The sequence below is a fragment of the Diaporthe batatas genome, assembly GCF_019321695.1.
Source record: "Diaporthe batatas strain CRI 302-4 chromosome Unknown Contig00013, whole genome shotgun sequence".
Lineage (NCBI taxonomy): Eukaryota > Fungi > Ascomycota > Sordariomycetes > Diaporthales > Diaporthaceae > Diaporthe > Diaporthe batatas.
Window position 1 is genome coordinate 812,529 of NW_025408560.1, and position 15,166 is coordinate 827,694.

The following is a 15,166-nucleotide window of genomic DNA, read 5'->3' on the forward strand; positions in this document are numbered from 1 at the left end:
CAGGGTCATGATTTGGCGTGGCATTTGCTACGTCCACACCCCCCCGGCTCTATTGCAATTCGTTACACCACCCCCATCGCTCTGAACGCCAGTGCTTAAATATGTAGTTTAGTGAACCAATGTGAACTTATCGTATGATCTTATGTACAATACAGTCGCTTTCTTCTGTCTCGAATCAGATTGCAGCTCCACCGGCAATCCAATCCTCAAACGCTGGGTTTACTGGTGGTTGGAAGCCGCCATTGTTAGGGGCTGCGCCAGCGTTCCCTCCCTGCTGCTGGCCTTGGCCCTGTCCTTGCTGTTGCTCTCTCTGCCTCCGAGCCTGCTCAGCACGCTCCCGGTGTTGCCTGTAGTAGACGATGAATGCGAGCGCCATGGCCAGTCCCATGATGATCAGCGTGTCTATAAAGCCGTCGTCTTCTGCCCCTGGGTAGTGAGGTGCGTCGCCTCCCGGCATGGTGTCGTCGTAGATATCGTCGTACATGACGTCGTCGTAGAAGAGCCCATCATCCTGGATAAAATTGTTGACCCACTCCCTGAAGGACCAGTCTTTGTTGTTTTCTGCGCACCGCCGAGTTAGCCTGCTTGCCCGTTTTAGGACTGAACGAATGAACTTCTCACCTGGTTCGTCTTGGATCGAGTTAATCCGCCCATGCGTCAACGTGTTCCAGTAGCTCCTCGCACGCAGCTTGAGCAGGCTCAGCTTCACGGGTAGGTATGCCTCATCGTTGGTAGCAAGGGCGAGGTCGTAATAGCGTTTAGCCAGGTGGAAGTCCTGGTCCAACCCAACTCCATTCTCGTGCATCCAGCCGAGATTGAACAGCGCTTGAGCCGACTGGTGATACTCAGATGCACCTGTATAGCACTTAACAGCCTTGTCGATGTCAAGGTCCGTGCCTATCCCGTCGAGGTAGTAGTCGCCCATCTTGACCAGCGAGTCCATGTTGCCTTGTCTCGACGATCGAGTGTAAAAGATGAGCGCAAGAGCGGGGTTGTCCATCAGAGAAGATCTAGCCTCGCTGAGCCCGAGAATATTGGACAGCATCGACTGCCTCGTGTCGAGCAGGTAGGCAACGTTGTTCTGGGCAGATTCGTAGCCCTCCTCGGCTGCATGTAAGTAACCCAGGAAGGCAAGCTCGTAGTCGCCATCTTCGTAGGCATTGTTTGCCTCGTGCCACGTCGATACGAGGGGCTCGGCCTTCTCTGCCACCGTCTTGTACAGTGTCATAGCCTGGGCGCAGGCCTTGTCCCGGCCGATGCCATGGTGGATCATCTCTGCGAGGTAGTACTGCGCCTCGATGTTGCCATACCTAGCGGCAAGCTCGAAGTAGTCGTTGGCCACGCGCACATCATCCGGCTGCCCACGGTCAAGGAAGAGGACACCAAGCTGGACTTGCGACAGGGCATAGTCCTGATCGGCGGAGGCCTTGAAGAGATCAGTAGCCTTTCCAATGTTTGTGGGCACACCGTAACCCCTTAGTAGCATGAGCCCGAGGCAGAACTGGGACTGGGCATCCCCGTGGGAGATGCCGCGGTCGAACCAGAACTTGGCCCTGTCAAAGTCCTGCTGCACACCCTCGCCGCGCATATACATGCGGCCGAGAAACCCAGCGGCTTTGGCTGCTATCTTATCAAGGCCTGGCTTGAAGTTATCCTCGATTCGCCCGTTAGGCTTCCAGTACTTCTTAGCCACCATGAAGAAATACTTGGCCGCCATGCCGAGATTCCGCTCCAACCCCCTCTGGCCCTCGTAGTAAATCCGGCCAAGGTTGAAGGACGACTTAAAATCACCCTTATTAGACATGAGATCCAAGTACTCAATAATGTCCTCGATGGATGCGTAGGCATCCGAGTGAGGGTGGTGACGAACGGCGTTGATGCCAGAGCTGGACACACTTGCTCCCTCGCCGTACAGGCCTCCGAAGTCGTCGGCGATGTGGGAGGACTCCCTAGTCCAGCTCATGCCGCCGGGTGGGCCCGATCGGTACCAGTCCATGACCTTGTCCGCGACATTCTTGTAGTACTTGCAAGCCGTCTCACAGCTCTTGGGGGTGCCGACGCCGGTGTGGTGACGGGATGCCAAGGTCATCTCGGCCCTGGTGTGCCCCTTAAGCGCGGCGAAGGTGTAGTAGAGCAGTGCCCTGGCCTGGTCCCGCTGTACCGAGCCTCCGACGCCGGTGGAGTACATGAGACCAACCATGTACATGGCGGAGCTGTTTCCGTTCAGGTCGGAGAGCTGCTGGAAGTAGTGAAAGGCCATCTTAAAGTCCCTTGGGTGTGTGTAGTTGCCATAGAAGTTCATGTGTCCGAGTAGGTAGAGAGCGTCGGAATTGTTCTTGTGGGTGGCCGCCTCGAGGTGCTTAACTGCATCGGCGAGCCGGGGGTCGATGGTCTTGTGGCTGCTACCGCCGTTGCCGTCTTCTGGTGGAGCGCTCATGCGCAGGCTCGGGACGGCCTTCCATGCCAACTGGCCGATGGTGCCCAGGATTCCGGGTTTCTTGCGCCTCTGGTGGTGGTGGGATGGGGGATGTATCTCGTGCAGCTTGGCGATGGCGGCATCGACGTGGTCCGCACCGGGCTCTCGGTAAGACTGGCTGGTCTCATGACCGTGGACTACGTCGGCTGTCGTGTGTTCGTGATTCGCATCTGCCCAGACTGGCGAGAAGACCTGCAGAAGCACTGGCGGCGGAGGACGAGGTCAGAAGAGAAGCAGGAGGAACATGGTGGATTGTGGATGGTCAGTCAGGCGACTTACGGAGAGGCCATGCAGTAGGCTTCATCGTGAGTGAACAGTGCTGAAGCAACGCATAGCAGTAGCTAGATCATATCTGCACCTTTCTGCTCGAGCGGTAGTGGAAACGAAAGAATGTTGTGTTGCTGATTTGCCGAGCAACTGGCGACTGACGTATTGGTGGTACCCAGGTAGGCAAAGGTGTTGTCTTCCGGTACAAGCTGTCCTGATCCCTGGGCCGCAGCTTCCTGCATGCACGGAGTACACGTCCATCGTACCTGGGAACGTAACCGTGGTCTAAGCTGCCTCTGGCCTGGGGCCAAGCGCTAGTAAGGCTGCTGGTACCTGGCCCGCGGGAAGGCAGCTGATTGGCCACCTGATTCAACGACAGTTAGACAGCATCAGGAAAAGAAATCTCCAGTAAAAGAGAAAATAAATACACGCCAGACCGGGACAATCAACACCACAAAACTTCGCTCAACCCAAAATTACGAATAAGCCAGAACCGGGAAAATTGCAAGGATCTACAAAGGCTATCTATTGCAGGCGCACCAAACCAAGCCAAGCTCAGCCCAAGCCTTCATCGGCTCACGGGTTTCACTCACTTGGCTCAGTCAGTCGACTTACACGGCAACGAGCCTGATATTCCTGGTTCACCCTGGCCACACCCAAGTGTTAACATGTATAACCTCACAAAGGCTGACTCGTTCAGCAACCCGGGCTCTGACCCAGCATATGTCCTAGAAATCACACCAGTGGCCGGGGGACTGGCAGCCATCTCGTCAGACCAGAAACTCACCCTGTTCGACCCGTCAAGACTGAGCCAGGGCCCCCTCAAGACAATACGGACATCCCATGAGAACATCAAATGTGCGAGGGCATTCGACGCATCCAACTCGATCATCTGCACGGCGGGGACCAACGGCACCGTTGCGCTGTGGGACCTGCGACTAGACGGGCCAAAAGCGCAGGTCGCTGCCCTCTCAGGGAGTGACGCGCCAGTCATCTCCATCGCCTGTAATTCCTCGAGTAACGCCATAGCAGCTGGCACAGAGTACGCGAACCACCAGGCATCCATCCTCATATGGGACGCCCGCTCCGGTTCCGCGCCTCAGATACGGTACAGCGAAGTCCACAGCGACGACGTGACAGAGGTAAGCCGAGAGAGCTGCCACCGCAGTCCCCCTCAACCTGAACCACCCGATCATGAATTAATATTTCATAAATCTCAATCTTACCCACCCCCCCCCTCTCTCCTTTTGGCACACGACACTCACACGAAAAAAAAAAAACACAGCTCAACTACCACCCGGCCACGCCCCAGGTCCTCCTCTCGGGCTCCACCGACGGGCTCGTCAACGTCTGCGACACGTCCATCACCGACGAGGACGAGGTCGTCGTGCAGGCCTTCAACCACGGCTCCGTGCACCACGCGGGCTTCCTCAACGCCACCGAGGTCTACGCCGTCAGCCACGACGAGAAGTTCGCCCTGTACGACGTCGCCGAGGCCCGCGAGGGCGGCGACGCCACCTGGGCCGTCGGGGACATCCGCGCCGCGCTGGGCTGCCAGTACGTCGCCAACATAGCGCCCAAGCTGGGCGATATGGGTGCTGTCATTGGTGCCGGCACACAGGAGTGAGTGGTGCTCTTTTTATTTCCATCCCTGGCTATGTCCCCTGCCTCGTATCTGTTGCTGACATTACCGTCACGGGAAAAACAGCCAACAACTCTTCCAGCTCGTCCACATGGCCAAGTCGCCGGGCTGGGGCTTCAGCGCCGAGACGAGCGTCGGGCTTCCAGGCGCGCATGGGTCAGAGCTGGTGCGGAGCTTCTGCGTCTTCGACCAGGAGCAGACTGTGTTTACTGCTGGCGAAGACGGCCAGATCATTGCGTGGAGGCCCTAAGTGACCGCTCGAGGCATGGTTAAGAGAGGGCCTAGCTCGCGATAATCCCAAGATGTATCTCGGTGGAAATTATTCGAGAACAATCGTCCTCTGAAGACTATCGGCCTGGGCTGTACCAGCAAACCTGCTCAAATTTGGGCAGCCCATTCCCAACGAGTCTGCCTGCTCCTTGTGAAACAATTATAAAGACATGATTGTTCGAAGCTAGATCACACAAGGAGTATCGTATGATTGCTGCTAGGATGGCAAAGTAGAGCCGGATGACGTAGCGCCGCATAAGAGAGACAGCCATAAGCGCAGCATTATGAGTAGGGTGTTGGTTTACATGAGGGATACAGTGAATGCATTTGATATCATTCATGGCCTTATATCATGCTCAATGACATGCCCATGCCTTCATCATGAGGCCCGGCAATCGGCCTAGGCCATCATCCTGCCGCAGCTGTACAGAGCCAATCAAGAATTGCATCCGGCCGCGCAGACCACGTATTGCATCGGCCCCGACTCTCAGACCCTCTGCCAGCCTTCCAGTCTCAACGCATAAGACTCCCCAATTCGCGTCGCGGCTTGTCCCTACCTGTGCGGTTGGTTCATGCTCAAGGCAATTAATTTCCCACCACCGTCGCCTAGCCTGGGTTCTGCCATATCCCGACGACAACCGTCGAAATATGTGCCGGCCGATGCTGCTGAGTATATAGGCGTCCGGGCAATAGGCATGGCCCGCCATCAGGTTCCGTGGCCAGAGACAAGACATGGTCCACTTAAAGGGTGCATGCATATATATATGCATGCCATGGGGCGGATCCGCAAGCCGACACGCTACCCATCGCAACCCACAAACCCGCACTCTCAACCATACTTGTCATGCTTGTTCTTGGTCTTCAGATCCAGCAGCTTCTCGTGGTAGTCCCCCTCGCGCCTCGCGCGCTTGAGCAGGCGGACCTCGTCCTCGTCCAGCCTGCGGCCCGCGGCCTCCTCCAGCTCGCGGCGGCTGATCTTCTCGCGCGCCTTCTCCTCCTTGCTGGCCCGCAGCCGCGGCTTGAACCGCGCCTGCATGCGGATCCGCAGCGTCGTGTCGAACGACATGTCGGCCGCGTCGCCCCGCACCTCGGGCGCCGCGTTGGCGCGCGACGACGTCGAGGGCTTCACGGTCAGGTAGGTCTCGCGCAGGGTCTGGACCTGGAACGTCCCCGGGGTGTCGGCCGTGGCTACCAGGGTGAAGGACTCGAGCGGGGAGACGGCTTCCGAGGTTGCGCTGAAGATCCCGTACTTGTCGCAGCCGAGGAACCTGATGGTCGGGGGGTTTGGTGGTTAGCGGTTTGGTTCTCGGCAGTGGATGAAAAATGTGGGCGTGCAGGAGGGGGTAGGCAGACAAGACTCACTTCCCAGCGCTCCCCTTGAACCTGTGGTTCTCCGTGCCAGCGATCTTGTTGGCCACCCAAACCATGCGCACATCATGAGGCTCGGCCGTGGCTGCGTTGCCATCCACAACGTTCTCGATGGGCAGCGTGAAGACCTTGCCGTTGGCGTCGCACGCCAGGGCCGTCAGCGGTTCGGTGGGCAGCACGAACATGACCGGGCCCGAGACGTCGCCCACGCTGTCGGCCGAGACCCAGCTGTCGTCGTTCTCGACATTGTCCTCGTCGGCTACCTTGGCGGCCTTGCTGCTGCTGCTGGCAATTTGCTTGCCTGAGTCGTCGACCCCCTCGGCAGCCCCGTCGTCCCTGTGCTCCCGCTTCCTCTTCTTGGGCTTCTTGTCACCCTTGAAGGTGAGCGGCTTGACCATCCTCTCTCCCTTCTACTCCTTGTTCCTTTTTTTCTTCTTCTAAACCTTGGGCCCCGCTGCCTGGGAATGCGATACTCGGATCGGGCTGGATCAGTCGCGCGACAACGTGGTCGACAGCGATTGTGAGATGAGCGGATGCAACGTGCGTGGGGCGTTGGGCAGCCAGGCTAGGATAGGCGAGGTGCGGGAACTGCAGGTGGGTTTCGAATTTGGAAGGATCCAGATTCCAGATGAGTCCTGATCCCACTCGAGGCTTGTGTGTGTCGCGACTCGCGATCCATGGCAGCCGCGTGCGGTTCGAGAACACAACGGGCAACAAGCTCCAGAAGCTTGGGGCAGCCGGCATCGCACACACGGCAGGCGCATCGGGGCATCGGGCGATTACATAATGGGCAGCTGTCAGTAGCACGTCTCTCCCACCATCCGTGCGCCTGAATGCAACGTCGAATGGCCATCGGTCGGTTGATAGTGTCCGTAGTTGTCTGCCTCCCGAGGCCTGCCAAACCCGCTGCTGCTCGAAATCGGCGTCGGCTCCGGCCGCCTGGGCTCGTCAGGTGGGCTTGTCCGAACCCCAAGCTGGAAGGTGACCGATCGCATAACAACGCCAACTCAGACTAATAACATCCTATCTAATAACGGCCGGTTTTATGCAAAAACCTGCTCCTCTTCTCTCGCGGCATCTTCCACAAAGCCTGAGCATCGGTTGCGTGACCTTTTCCCCTACTCCGTAGTCGTCTCCTCCTCGCCCAGCTCGCCCAGCTCGGAACTCCTCCGTACAACTTTTTGCCACCCGGCGAAGAAGAAGAAGAAGCAAAAACACGCCCACCCAGTCACCATGGCCCCTATCGCGCAAGCTGTCACCGTCTCACTGGACGATCTCAAGAAAGGTACGTAATGATCATCGCCGCATAGTACACGCCAAGCGGGGGAGGGGCACAGTCACTCATCTGGTCCACTTTTTCGCCATATCTAGGCTCCGTGCCCTTCGACACGCTCCAGAAGGCATTCGGCCCGGAGTCTCTGGGGATCCTCCTCGTCAAGGACGTGCCACCCGAGTTTGTCGATTTGCGACGTCGCGCACTGTCATACTCGTCTTATCTGGGCAACTTGCCCAAGTCTGAGCTAGGTGAGTGAGTTACTTTCGCTTGTGTATCTGAGAGTGAGAGGGTGATAGAGCGGTGGGCTGAGCGGGTGCGGGAGCCCGATAGGCGGGACAGTTATACATAGACAGACCCATGGCAGACGAAACAGGTAGCGCGGGCGCTACCATTCTGTTGGGGCGGGTTCCCAATCACACAACTGCGCAAGTGACAGGAACCATGCGGACACAAGTCACACATCAGGCGAAGCAAGCTGACACCTGGGACAGACAAGCTGGAGAATGAAAAGGCAAAGTATCTGACCGGCTGGTCGCTCGGCAAGGAGACGCTCAAAAACGGCCAGGTGGACGACCTCAAGGGCTCCTTCTACGCCAACTGTGCCTTCTACATCGACCCCAAGCTGGCCTGCGCGCCGCCCACCGGCGAGTACACCGAGGACAACTTCCCCGAGTACCTGAGCCCAAACATATGGCCTGAGGAGGCCGTGCTGCCGGGCATGAAGGCCTCGGTCGAGTCGCTGTGCCGGCTGATTATCGACGTGGCCGTCTTGGTGGCAGGTGCGTGCGACAAGTACGCCGAGAAGGAGATACCCGGCTATCCCACCGCCTACCTGCAGCGGATGGTGTCGGGCTCAATGACCACCAAGGCGAGGCTACTGCACTACTTCCCCGAGCCAGCCGGGTCTGACGGTGGGGCGGCCCCCGCAAACGGCGCTGCTGCTGGGGGGAGCGCGGATGGCGACGAGGACGACTGGTGCGCGACGCACCTGGACCACGGGTGTCTGACGGGCCTGACCTCGGCCATGTTTGTGGACGAGGCGAAGGCGGACCCAGCCGTGCCAGGGTTCGAGCCCGCCCTCCCAGAGACGCTGCAGCCGCTGGAGGAGCTTGCCGCGTCGCCAGACCCGGCCGCGGGGCTGTACATCAAGTCCAGGACGGGCGAGACGGTCCAGGTCAAAATCCCTCGCGACTGCATTGCTTTCCAGACAGGCGAGGCCTTGGAGCGTATCACGGGCGGCAGGTTCAAGGCCGTGCCTCACTTTGTCAGGGGTGCACGAGCGGCGCCGGGCAGCCACGGCAGCAGGATCGCGCGCAACACGCTGGCCGTCTTCACGCAGCCTAACCTTGGTGAGGAGGTCGACCGTGAACAGCACATCACCTTTGGCGAATTCGCTCGAGGCATTGTCGCGAAAAATACCGTATCCTAGACTGAGTAATTCGAATTTGACTTCTCGAGCGCACTGCATTCATTGTTTTGCCTTCTCGTTTCACCCTCTCTGCGGACGTCAGGCCCAGACTCTTTCTTGCCTGTGGGCCTGATCTGCGACCCCGTTCAGACGGTTCTGGACTTCTCGAGGCGCCCAGTTCCCCGTGCGGTGGTGGGGCTTCGCCGTATTTTTATTCTTGGAGACCCGGTACATACGGGCGACCGTGTGCGTACGGATACTTCTCCCACTCCACTATTAATGGGGTGTTCGGTCAATAGACCGTAGAGATGTCGCGATATCAGGACTCAGGCGTGAGCCTCGCGGGTTACCGCATTGGGACTTGCCTAGGGCCAGGAGCAGGGGCAAGGTTAACGGCAAGGGGCCTTGCTGGCGCTGCGGGTGGGCGGGCGGGCGTGTAGGGCTCATTATGCCGATGCAACGCCAAACAGATGATGAGATCTGCACGTCCAATCGTGCCGGCCCAAGTGTCAGACGAAACGGAGGGGCGCACTGGTGATGGCTGACTCTGTTGAGCAACGATGCCGAATGACGACGCCAGTGCAGATTAGTTGTTGACGAAGCTCCTGAGCCACGTCGCATATAGCTAGGGGATGGGCCTATGTCATAATTGTGGTCGTATTCCAAGGTTCAGCATGCAGTCGCGTAATGCCCAGGGCGCCTGTGGACTGAATGACTACAGTGGTGTTGGCGTAGTAAAGTCGGGTGAGGTTGGCGGCCGGCATTGTGGGACCGACAGCTCAGCCAGCAGCTCGCTTACAGTAGTTTCCGTCTCATGCAATGAACTGCAGGAACCTGAGGTGCATGGTGGCGCGCATGAGATGCAGACATTTTACCCGCCAGTCCGTTCGTGTCAGAGATATTAGGGAGTGGTGGTTGGTTCGTCGCGGCCGTGAGGCTCAAATTGCAGACCGTCAGACTGCGAGATCCTGGGTCTGCTCCCGTGGCGCCGGACAAGAGAGGCGAGCATGAGTCGGGGCAGGGTCCAGGCCAGATGGACTCGAGACCCAGTTAAAGGCCAGGGATCAGCGGTGCCGGGGAATCGAGGCGGTCTTGACTCTTTTTTGAGTTTTTGTGGTTTGGCCCGTGGGAAGATAGGAAGGTTCTCTGGCGAGATGTCGTCTCGTTTCGCATGTGAAAGTAGGAGGAAAGGGCTGACTGGGCCCTGACGATCTCCATCAGAGCCGGGATGGGCGGTAATGTGTGACATTCCTGCTCCCCGTGCAAGCCTGCAGCCGCCGTGGTGGCTCTGGCACCCAATCGATACTGGGCCGAGAGTAATGAGCGCGCAAACTCCTGGCACGCTGATCGTCCAGTTGGATATCGGGTGCGTTGCGTATGTATGTGCCCCTGAGTTGATCCATTTTACACGGCCCTGCCTGGTGCCTGGCTGCAGCCAACCATCTCCGGCCGAGTGTTGTGTTATCTGCCTGTCTGCTTGGGCAGTTGGGCAGGTATTCTGTACTCGTTGAAGCTTCCGACGTTGGAGCCACCTGTGTAACCGTGACATTCCGGTACGCGGCCGTGCTTGCGCTGTTATCTACGGCCCGAAGTGTTGCAGGCTGGGCGACCATGGCGTTGTCTCGTATCGAATCGGCAAGCTCGGTGCGTGCTATTCTTGACCTCGGCCGTTCTGCCGTTCTGCCGTTCTGCAGCGGTTCGCGTTAGTTAGTCCAGGGCCTGTTCGCCGTCGCTCCTGGGCATTGGGGGCCACACACACACAAGCTGACAAGGCACGGAGGCCCTGGCAAGTCATCCCACGCTGTCAAGATGCGTGGCTTGAAACCAAGCAGGGTCGATCCATGCCGTATATCTCTGGGCCTGCAGCGCTAGGTCGCCTCTCCCCTAGGCTATCGCCAGATTTTCATTCATAATGGAGGCTCCGACCCAATTTTCAGGCTGTTACGGCGATCCACTCGGCCCAACTTTCCGAGACTAACAACAGACTCGCTGGCTCGACAGCAAACCACACAGCCCACGGGCGGCGCGTCTCACGGTCTGGCCGGTCGTCTGGACTGGCTGACCGGGAGTCAAGGAGGCGAGGCGGCGGGCGGCGGCGCAAGTGAAAAACCACTGCACGCCATGTCATGACACGGCGCAGCAGGGGGAGAAGATGGTTTCTTGGGTCCTTTTCTTGGGCTGATGGGTCTGTCCCAGCTCACACCACCAACCACAGGGCAACAACGCAGGGAGCTGCAGCGCGGTAGTGAAGGTCGGATGGAGGGCGAGAGGCCAAGTGAAGGAAGGAGGTCCACACGGCGGCGACTTCCTTGGTCTTGTGGAGGTGACGTTTTCGATGGGGGGTTTGTCTCCTTCCCGCCCTTTGGGACCCACAATTGGAAAGCTGTAGACGGGCACTCAGGCACCTGGGCAGGCGGGCAGATGGCAACGAGTCTTGGATTATCCCACAATGACATTTGGCACTGACTTTTGATCTGATACTGGGTCTAACTCGTGGCTCCCGGCAGCACTGGCATGCGATTGATTGACTAATCAAGTACTGCAGTACACATTACCTACCTCCTGACGGTTTGAAGCAGACAGGCAGAACAGGGCAGCAGCCAAAACAAAATGCCAGTCATTTATCTCACCCTGCCCTGTCTCCTCCTGCTCGTCAACGAAAACGACATCCACCCATCCCACCTCCCAGTCCCATCTGCGATCTGACCACGATCGTCGGGCACACACAGGCAAGCCTGGCAAGACGACACCCAAGACGACCTTGGCCCACAGCGCCTTCCCTTATCACACTTGCTTTTGCGGATACACACATTCGTTGACTACTCCATACACCCACCCGTGTTTATACATACACCCATTCACCCAGCCATTCACCCACTCACGGCTCCGTTGCCCGCCTGCACCTTCCAGCAGCTGTACTCCGTATCGACCGCCCTCCTCCCCGACCGGGTACCTGCCCCTTACTGGCCATACCCATTATTTATTGTTTACACTACGCCCGGAATCCAGACTTCTTCCCCAGACAATCGGACAATCAGAGGACCCAGTTCTCGTCCCGGTTCACAGTACAACCACAAAATCCACCCACCTGGAGAACACAGCATCCAGGAAACGCACAATCCCGTCCGGTCGTTTTCTATTATTGTATCAACTGCCCCTTTTGCGCCAGGTCGGCCTTGTATTCGACCCATAAATCTCCCCGTCCTCCCTCTCTCCACCGCCCACCTCGAACATTCAAGGGATCTTCACAGCTTGGGACTTCTAAGCCTCTGTGTGCATTTGTCTCATCATCTCTTATTGGCCTCGACAACAATCTTAGCCAAAGCCCTTCGCCAGTGGGTCATCTGCCCTGTGGTGCTCGCCTTTGGGTTCACTGGCCACTGAGTGCCACCTCAATTCCTACGTCCGGAGTCTGGGACATTGGGCTTTGGACGATCAGTGGTGAAACATAGCACTCCGGGAGCGCAACATCTGCTGAATTACCACCTTTTCCTTCTCTCTCGACTCTCGACAGATCCTCGGGCACGTCCCTCTGGGGACATTCCCTTGGGTTATCGTCATCTCGTTTACTCTCACTTGGCCTCTGGCACAACCTCACCATGTCGTCCAACACCTCTCCTTCAAGACCGGCCTCTCCCGCTCGAGACGGACAGCCCAGCGCCAGCCAGGCATACCGGAACCAGCTCAGCCCAATCATCACCGTCACCACCCCGCGGGAAAAGAAGAAAAAGGTGGGCTGGGTGGGCAACCCAGAGGATCGATCGCCTCCGGACGAAGGCGACTACTTCTCGCATGTCCCCGTGCCCGACTCTCGCAACAGCACACCCGGTATTCCAGATGCCGCCATAACCAGCCCGGCCCGGAGAGACTCCTTCGATAAGGAAGAGGTCACCAACGCCCTGGAAAGGATCCTGAAACCAGAGGACCACGCAGGCCCACAGATGCCCAACATGTCAGTTCCCAACCTCCGGCTGCCAAAACCTGTGCTCCGGAAACACAACTACCCCGAAAACCCCGCCGAGCCCGTCGAGGGGCTATCTCATCCATCCGAGATCGAGGCACGGCACAGGGCTGGCCGCTTGGCCGAGAGTGTCTCTGGCGTGGTCTCGAGGGCATCACCAGATGACTCGCCCGTCACGGGAACTTTCGACAATGTAAGCTTATTGAATCAAACGGATACGCACGACCATGCGGCGGCCACCGGGGCAGTGAAGCCAGACGAAGATGTGGATCAATCGGGACTGAAATTCCGCCAGAAGGTCGAGGCAGACGCAGATAGGCTGGTACGAAGTCACACGAAACGTCGCGCAAACAGGGGCGCCACGATGGGATTCGCACAAGCCCACCAGGAGCCAGATGACATCCGATCAGGGACAGCCACACCAGTCGCCTACGACCTCGAGTTTGTTCCGCCTGCTCCGACCAACTACCACGGTGGTATCCTCGGGACCTTGCTCAAGCTGTACAACCAGGAGGACCGGAACCATAGCGGCGAAGGGAGCGCTACAACCACCCCTTCCCGCACTCCCAACAGGACGCCTCGCGGCTCACCACCAAGCACTGCGCCTGGCACACCCCGGCCGGAGCGCCCACGCAGCGGATTGTTTGGCCTGGGAGCCCGCAATTCCGCGTCCACACTTGCCGAGCTCATAGGATCCTCATCCACGCTTGCAGCACCAGCTACTTCCAACAAGGACTGGTCCGAGATCGTGACGGACAAGTTGAAGCGCGAGAGGATTGAGCGTGAGCAACGCCCAAAGAAGGAACACAAGCGGAAATCCTCCAAGACACCCCAGCAGAAGCTCGAACAACTACAAATCAAGAAGCACATCGCAGAGATCATCAGCCGTCACAAATACATGGTCAAGCTATGCCGGGCGTTGATGGCGTTTGGAGCGCCAACCCACAGGCTCGAGGCATACATGGCCATGTCGGCTAGGTGAGCACAAGCTTTTCTTTGATTTTCTGACCATGGACAAGGGCTAATCGTGATTGTAGGGTTTTGGCCATTGAAGGACAGTTTCTCTACCTCCCCGGTTGTATGATCATTTCATTCGACGACACTCACACCCACACCACTGAGGTCAAGATTGTCCGGGTTCCGCAGGGCGTGGACTTGGGGAAGCTCCGAGACGTTCACGAGATCTACAAGCTGGTTGTCCATGACCTCATAGGAGTGGATGAGGCCATGTCTCGGTTGGATGCTGTTGTCAACAGGAAGCCCAAGTTCAACAAGTGGATCCGTGTAATGACATACGGGTTGGCCGCTGTTTGCGTTGCTCCCTTTGCCTTCCAGGGCAGATGGATCGATATGCCTATCGCGTTTGGTAAGAAACTCCCTGCGCCCAACTTCTCAAAGCAAACTTACCTTCGTCTGTGATATATGCTCTTCTCAAATTTGATGGACTGACTTGAACTAGTAATGGGCTGTATCGTGGGCTTGATGCAGCTTATCGCGGCGCCATCCAGCGAGCTGTACGCCAATGTATTCGAGACCTCAGCGGCTTTACTGATGTCTTTCCTGGGAAGAATGTTTGGTTCAATCCAGTACAACGGAGAGCACCTGTTCTGCTTCTCGGCTCTCTCACAGGCTTCTATTGCACTCATCCTTCCAGGATACATGGTCCTCTGCGGAAGTCTTGAGCTTCAGAGCCACAACATGATCGCCGGTTCCGTTCGCATGGTTTATGCCATGATATACACGCTGTTCCTCGGTTACGGCGTTACCATCGGAGCAGTCCTTTACGGTCTGATGGACAAGAACGCAGTGAGCTCAACGCAGTGTTCCAAGCCCCTCAACAGCTATTGGAACTTGCTTTTCGTGCCGCTCTTCACTCTTTGCCTGTGTGTCATCAACCAGGCAAAATACAAGCAGCTTCCCGTGATGGTCACGATTTCTTTTGCTGGATACGTCGTCAACAGCTATACAAACAAGTATTTGGATTCGTCTACCATCTCCAACACCCTGGGAGCACTGACGATCGGCGTGCTGGCGAACCTATATTCTCGGGTCAGCCGCCCAGCCGAGAACTGGTGGCTGGAATGGAAGTTGCGAAAGGTGAACAAGGATGTCGAGAAGGGCATTACAAAGGCAAACGAGGACCCCGAGACGACGGCCCGCAAGGTGGGCTATGGTCTGGCAGCAGCGGCCATGCTGCCCGCGATCTTCGTGCAGGTGCCTAGTGGCCTAGCTTCGGGTGGATCTCTGGTCGCCGGCGTGACCAGCGCGAACGCAATCATAGGGAACAAGACGGCGGCAGCCTCGACGATGGGAGCGTCTGATCTCAACACAGGCGCATTTACGGTTCTTCTCAGCGTTATTCAGGTGGCAATCAGCATTTCGGTAGGACTTGGACTGGCGGCGTTACTGGTTTACCCCTTTGGGAAAAGAAGGAGCGGGTTGTTTTCTTTTTAGAGCATTCATAGAACAGAGATACCAACATAGATCATGTGATTACT

The 15,166-nt window shown here is 57.6% G+C and overlaps 5 protein-coding genes across 5 annotated transcripts; 3 read left to right on the plus strand and 2 right to left on the minus strand.

The window, feature by feature from the left end:
- Positions 1 to 88: 88 nt before the first annotated feature.
- KVR01_010343 (ubiquitin ligase complex subunit HRD3) lies at positions 89 to 2,982 on the minus strand. The gene is made up of 3 exons (XM_044784084.1): positions 2,756 to 2,982; positions 622 to 2,679; positions 89 to 561 (listed from the first exon to the last, which is right to left on the minus strand). The coding sequence occupies exons 1-3, from the start codon at positions 2,778 to 2,780 to the stop codon at positions 176 to 178; spliced, it is 2,469 nt and encodes an 822-aa protein (XP_044640502.1). The 5' UTR covers positions 2,781 to 2,982; the 3' UTR covers positions 89 to 175.
- Positions 2,983 to 3,170: 188 nt separating this feature from the next.
- Positions 3,171 to 4,985, plus strand: KVR01_010408 (uncharacterized protein). Its single transcript, XM_044789175.1, has 3 exons — positions 3,171 to 3,885; positions 4,029 to 4,366; positions 4,452 to 4,985. The coding sequence occupies exons 1-3, from the start codon at positions 3,412 to 3,414 to the stop codon at positions 4,633 to 4,635; spliced, it is 996 nt and encodes a 331-aa protein (XP_044640567.1). The 5' UTR covers positions 3,171 to 3,411; the 3' UTR covers positions 4,636 to 4,985.
- Positions 4,986 to 5,484: 499 nt separating this feature from the next.
- Positions 5,485 to 6,421, minus strand: KVR01_010240 (uncharacterized protein; the record flags this gene model as incomplete). Its single annotated transcript, XM_044789318.1, has 2 exons — positions 5,485 to 5,923; positions 6,018 to 6,421. 2 exons carry the CDS (start codon positions 6,419 to 6,421, stop codon positions 5,485 to 5,487), a joined length of 843 nt encoding a protein of 280 aa, XP_044640399.1.
- Positions 6,422 to 7,256: 835 nt separating this feature from the next.
- Positions 7,257 to 8,728, plus strand: KVR01_010405 (uncharacterized protein; the record flags this gene model as incomplete). Its single annotated transcript, XM_044793400.1, has 3 exons — positions 7,257 to 7,308; positions 7,395 to 7,547; positions 7,791 to 8,728. 3 exons carry the CDS (start codon positions 7,257 to 7,259, stop codon positions 8,726 to 8,728), a joined length of 1,143 nt encoding a protein of 380 aa, XP_044640564.1.
- Positions 8,729 to 10,389: 1,661 nt separating this feature from the next.
- KVR01_010391 (uncharacterized protein) lies at positions 10,390 to 15,166 on the plus strand. The gene is made up of 3 exons (XM_044787245.1): positions 10,390 to 13,646; positions 13,706 to 14,034; positions 14,128 to 15,166. The coding sequence occupies exons 1-3, from the start codon at positions 12,307 to 12,309 to the stop codon at positions 15,120 to 15,122; spliced, it is 2,664 nt and encodes an 887-aa protein (XP_044640550.1). The 5' UTR covers positions 10,390 to 12,306; the 3' UTR covers positions 15,123 to 15,166.

Excerpts from the sequence above, each read along its gene's own strand:
- KVR01_010343 (XM_044784084.1), bottom strand. The coding sequence starts at position 2,780 with ATGAAGCCTACTGCATGGCCTCTCC. Across the intron at positions 2,680-2,755 it reads GCCTACTGCATGGCCTCTCC|TGCTTCTGCAGGTCTTCTCG; the intron begins GTAAGTCGCCTG and ends CTCCGCCGCCAG. Across the intron at positions 562-621 it reads CTCGATCCAAGACGAACCAG|AAAACAACAAAGACTGGTCC; the intron begins GTGAGAAGTTCA and ends GGCGGTGCGCAG.
- KVR01_010408 (XM_044789175.1), top strand. The coding sequence starts at position 3,412 with ATGTATAACCTCACAAAGGCTGACTCGTTCAGCAACCCGGGCTCTGAC. Across the intron at positions 3,886-4,028 it reads ACAGCGACGACGTGACAGAG|CTCAACTACCACCCGGCCAC; the intron begins GTAAGCCGAGAG and ends AAAAAAACACAG. Across the intron at positions 4,367-4,451 it reads ATTGGTGCCGGCACACAGGA|CCAACAACTCTTCCAGCTCG; the intron begins GTGAGTGGTGCT and ends CGGGAAAAACAG.
- KVR01_010391 (XM_044787245.1), top strand. The coding sequence starts at position 12,307 with ATGTCGTCCAACACCTCTCCTTCAAGACCGGCCTCTCCCGCTCGAGAC. Across the intron at positions 13,647-13,705 it reads TACATGGCCATGTCGGCTAG|GGTTTTGGCCATTGAAGGAC; the intron begins GTGAGCACAAGC and ends TCGTGATTGTAG. Across the intron at positions 14,035-14,127 it reads CGATATGCCTATCGCGTTTG|TAATGGGCTGTATCGTGGGC; the intron begins GTAAGAAACTCC and ends GACTTGAACTAG.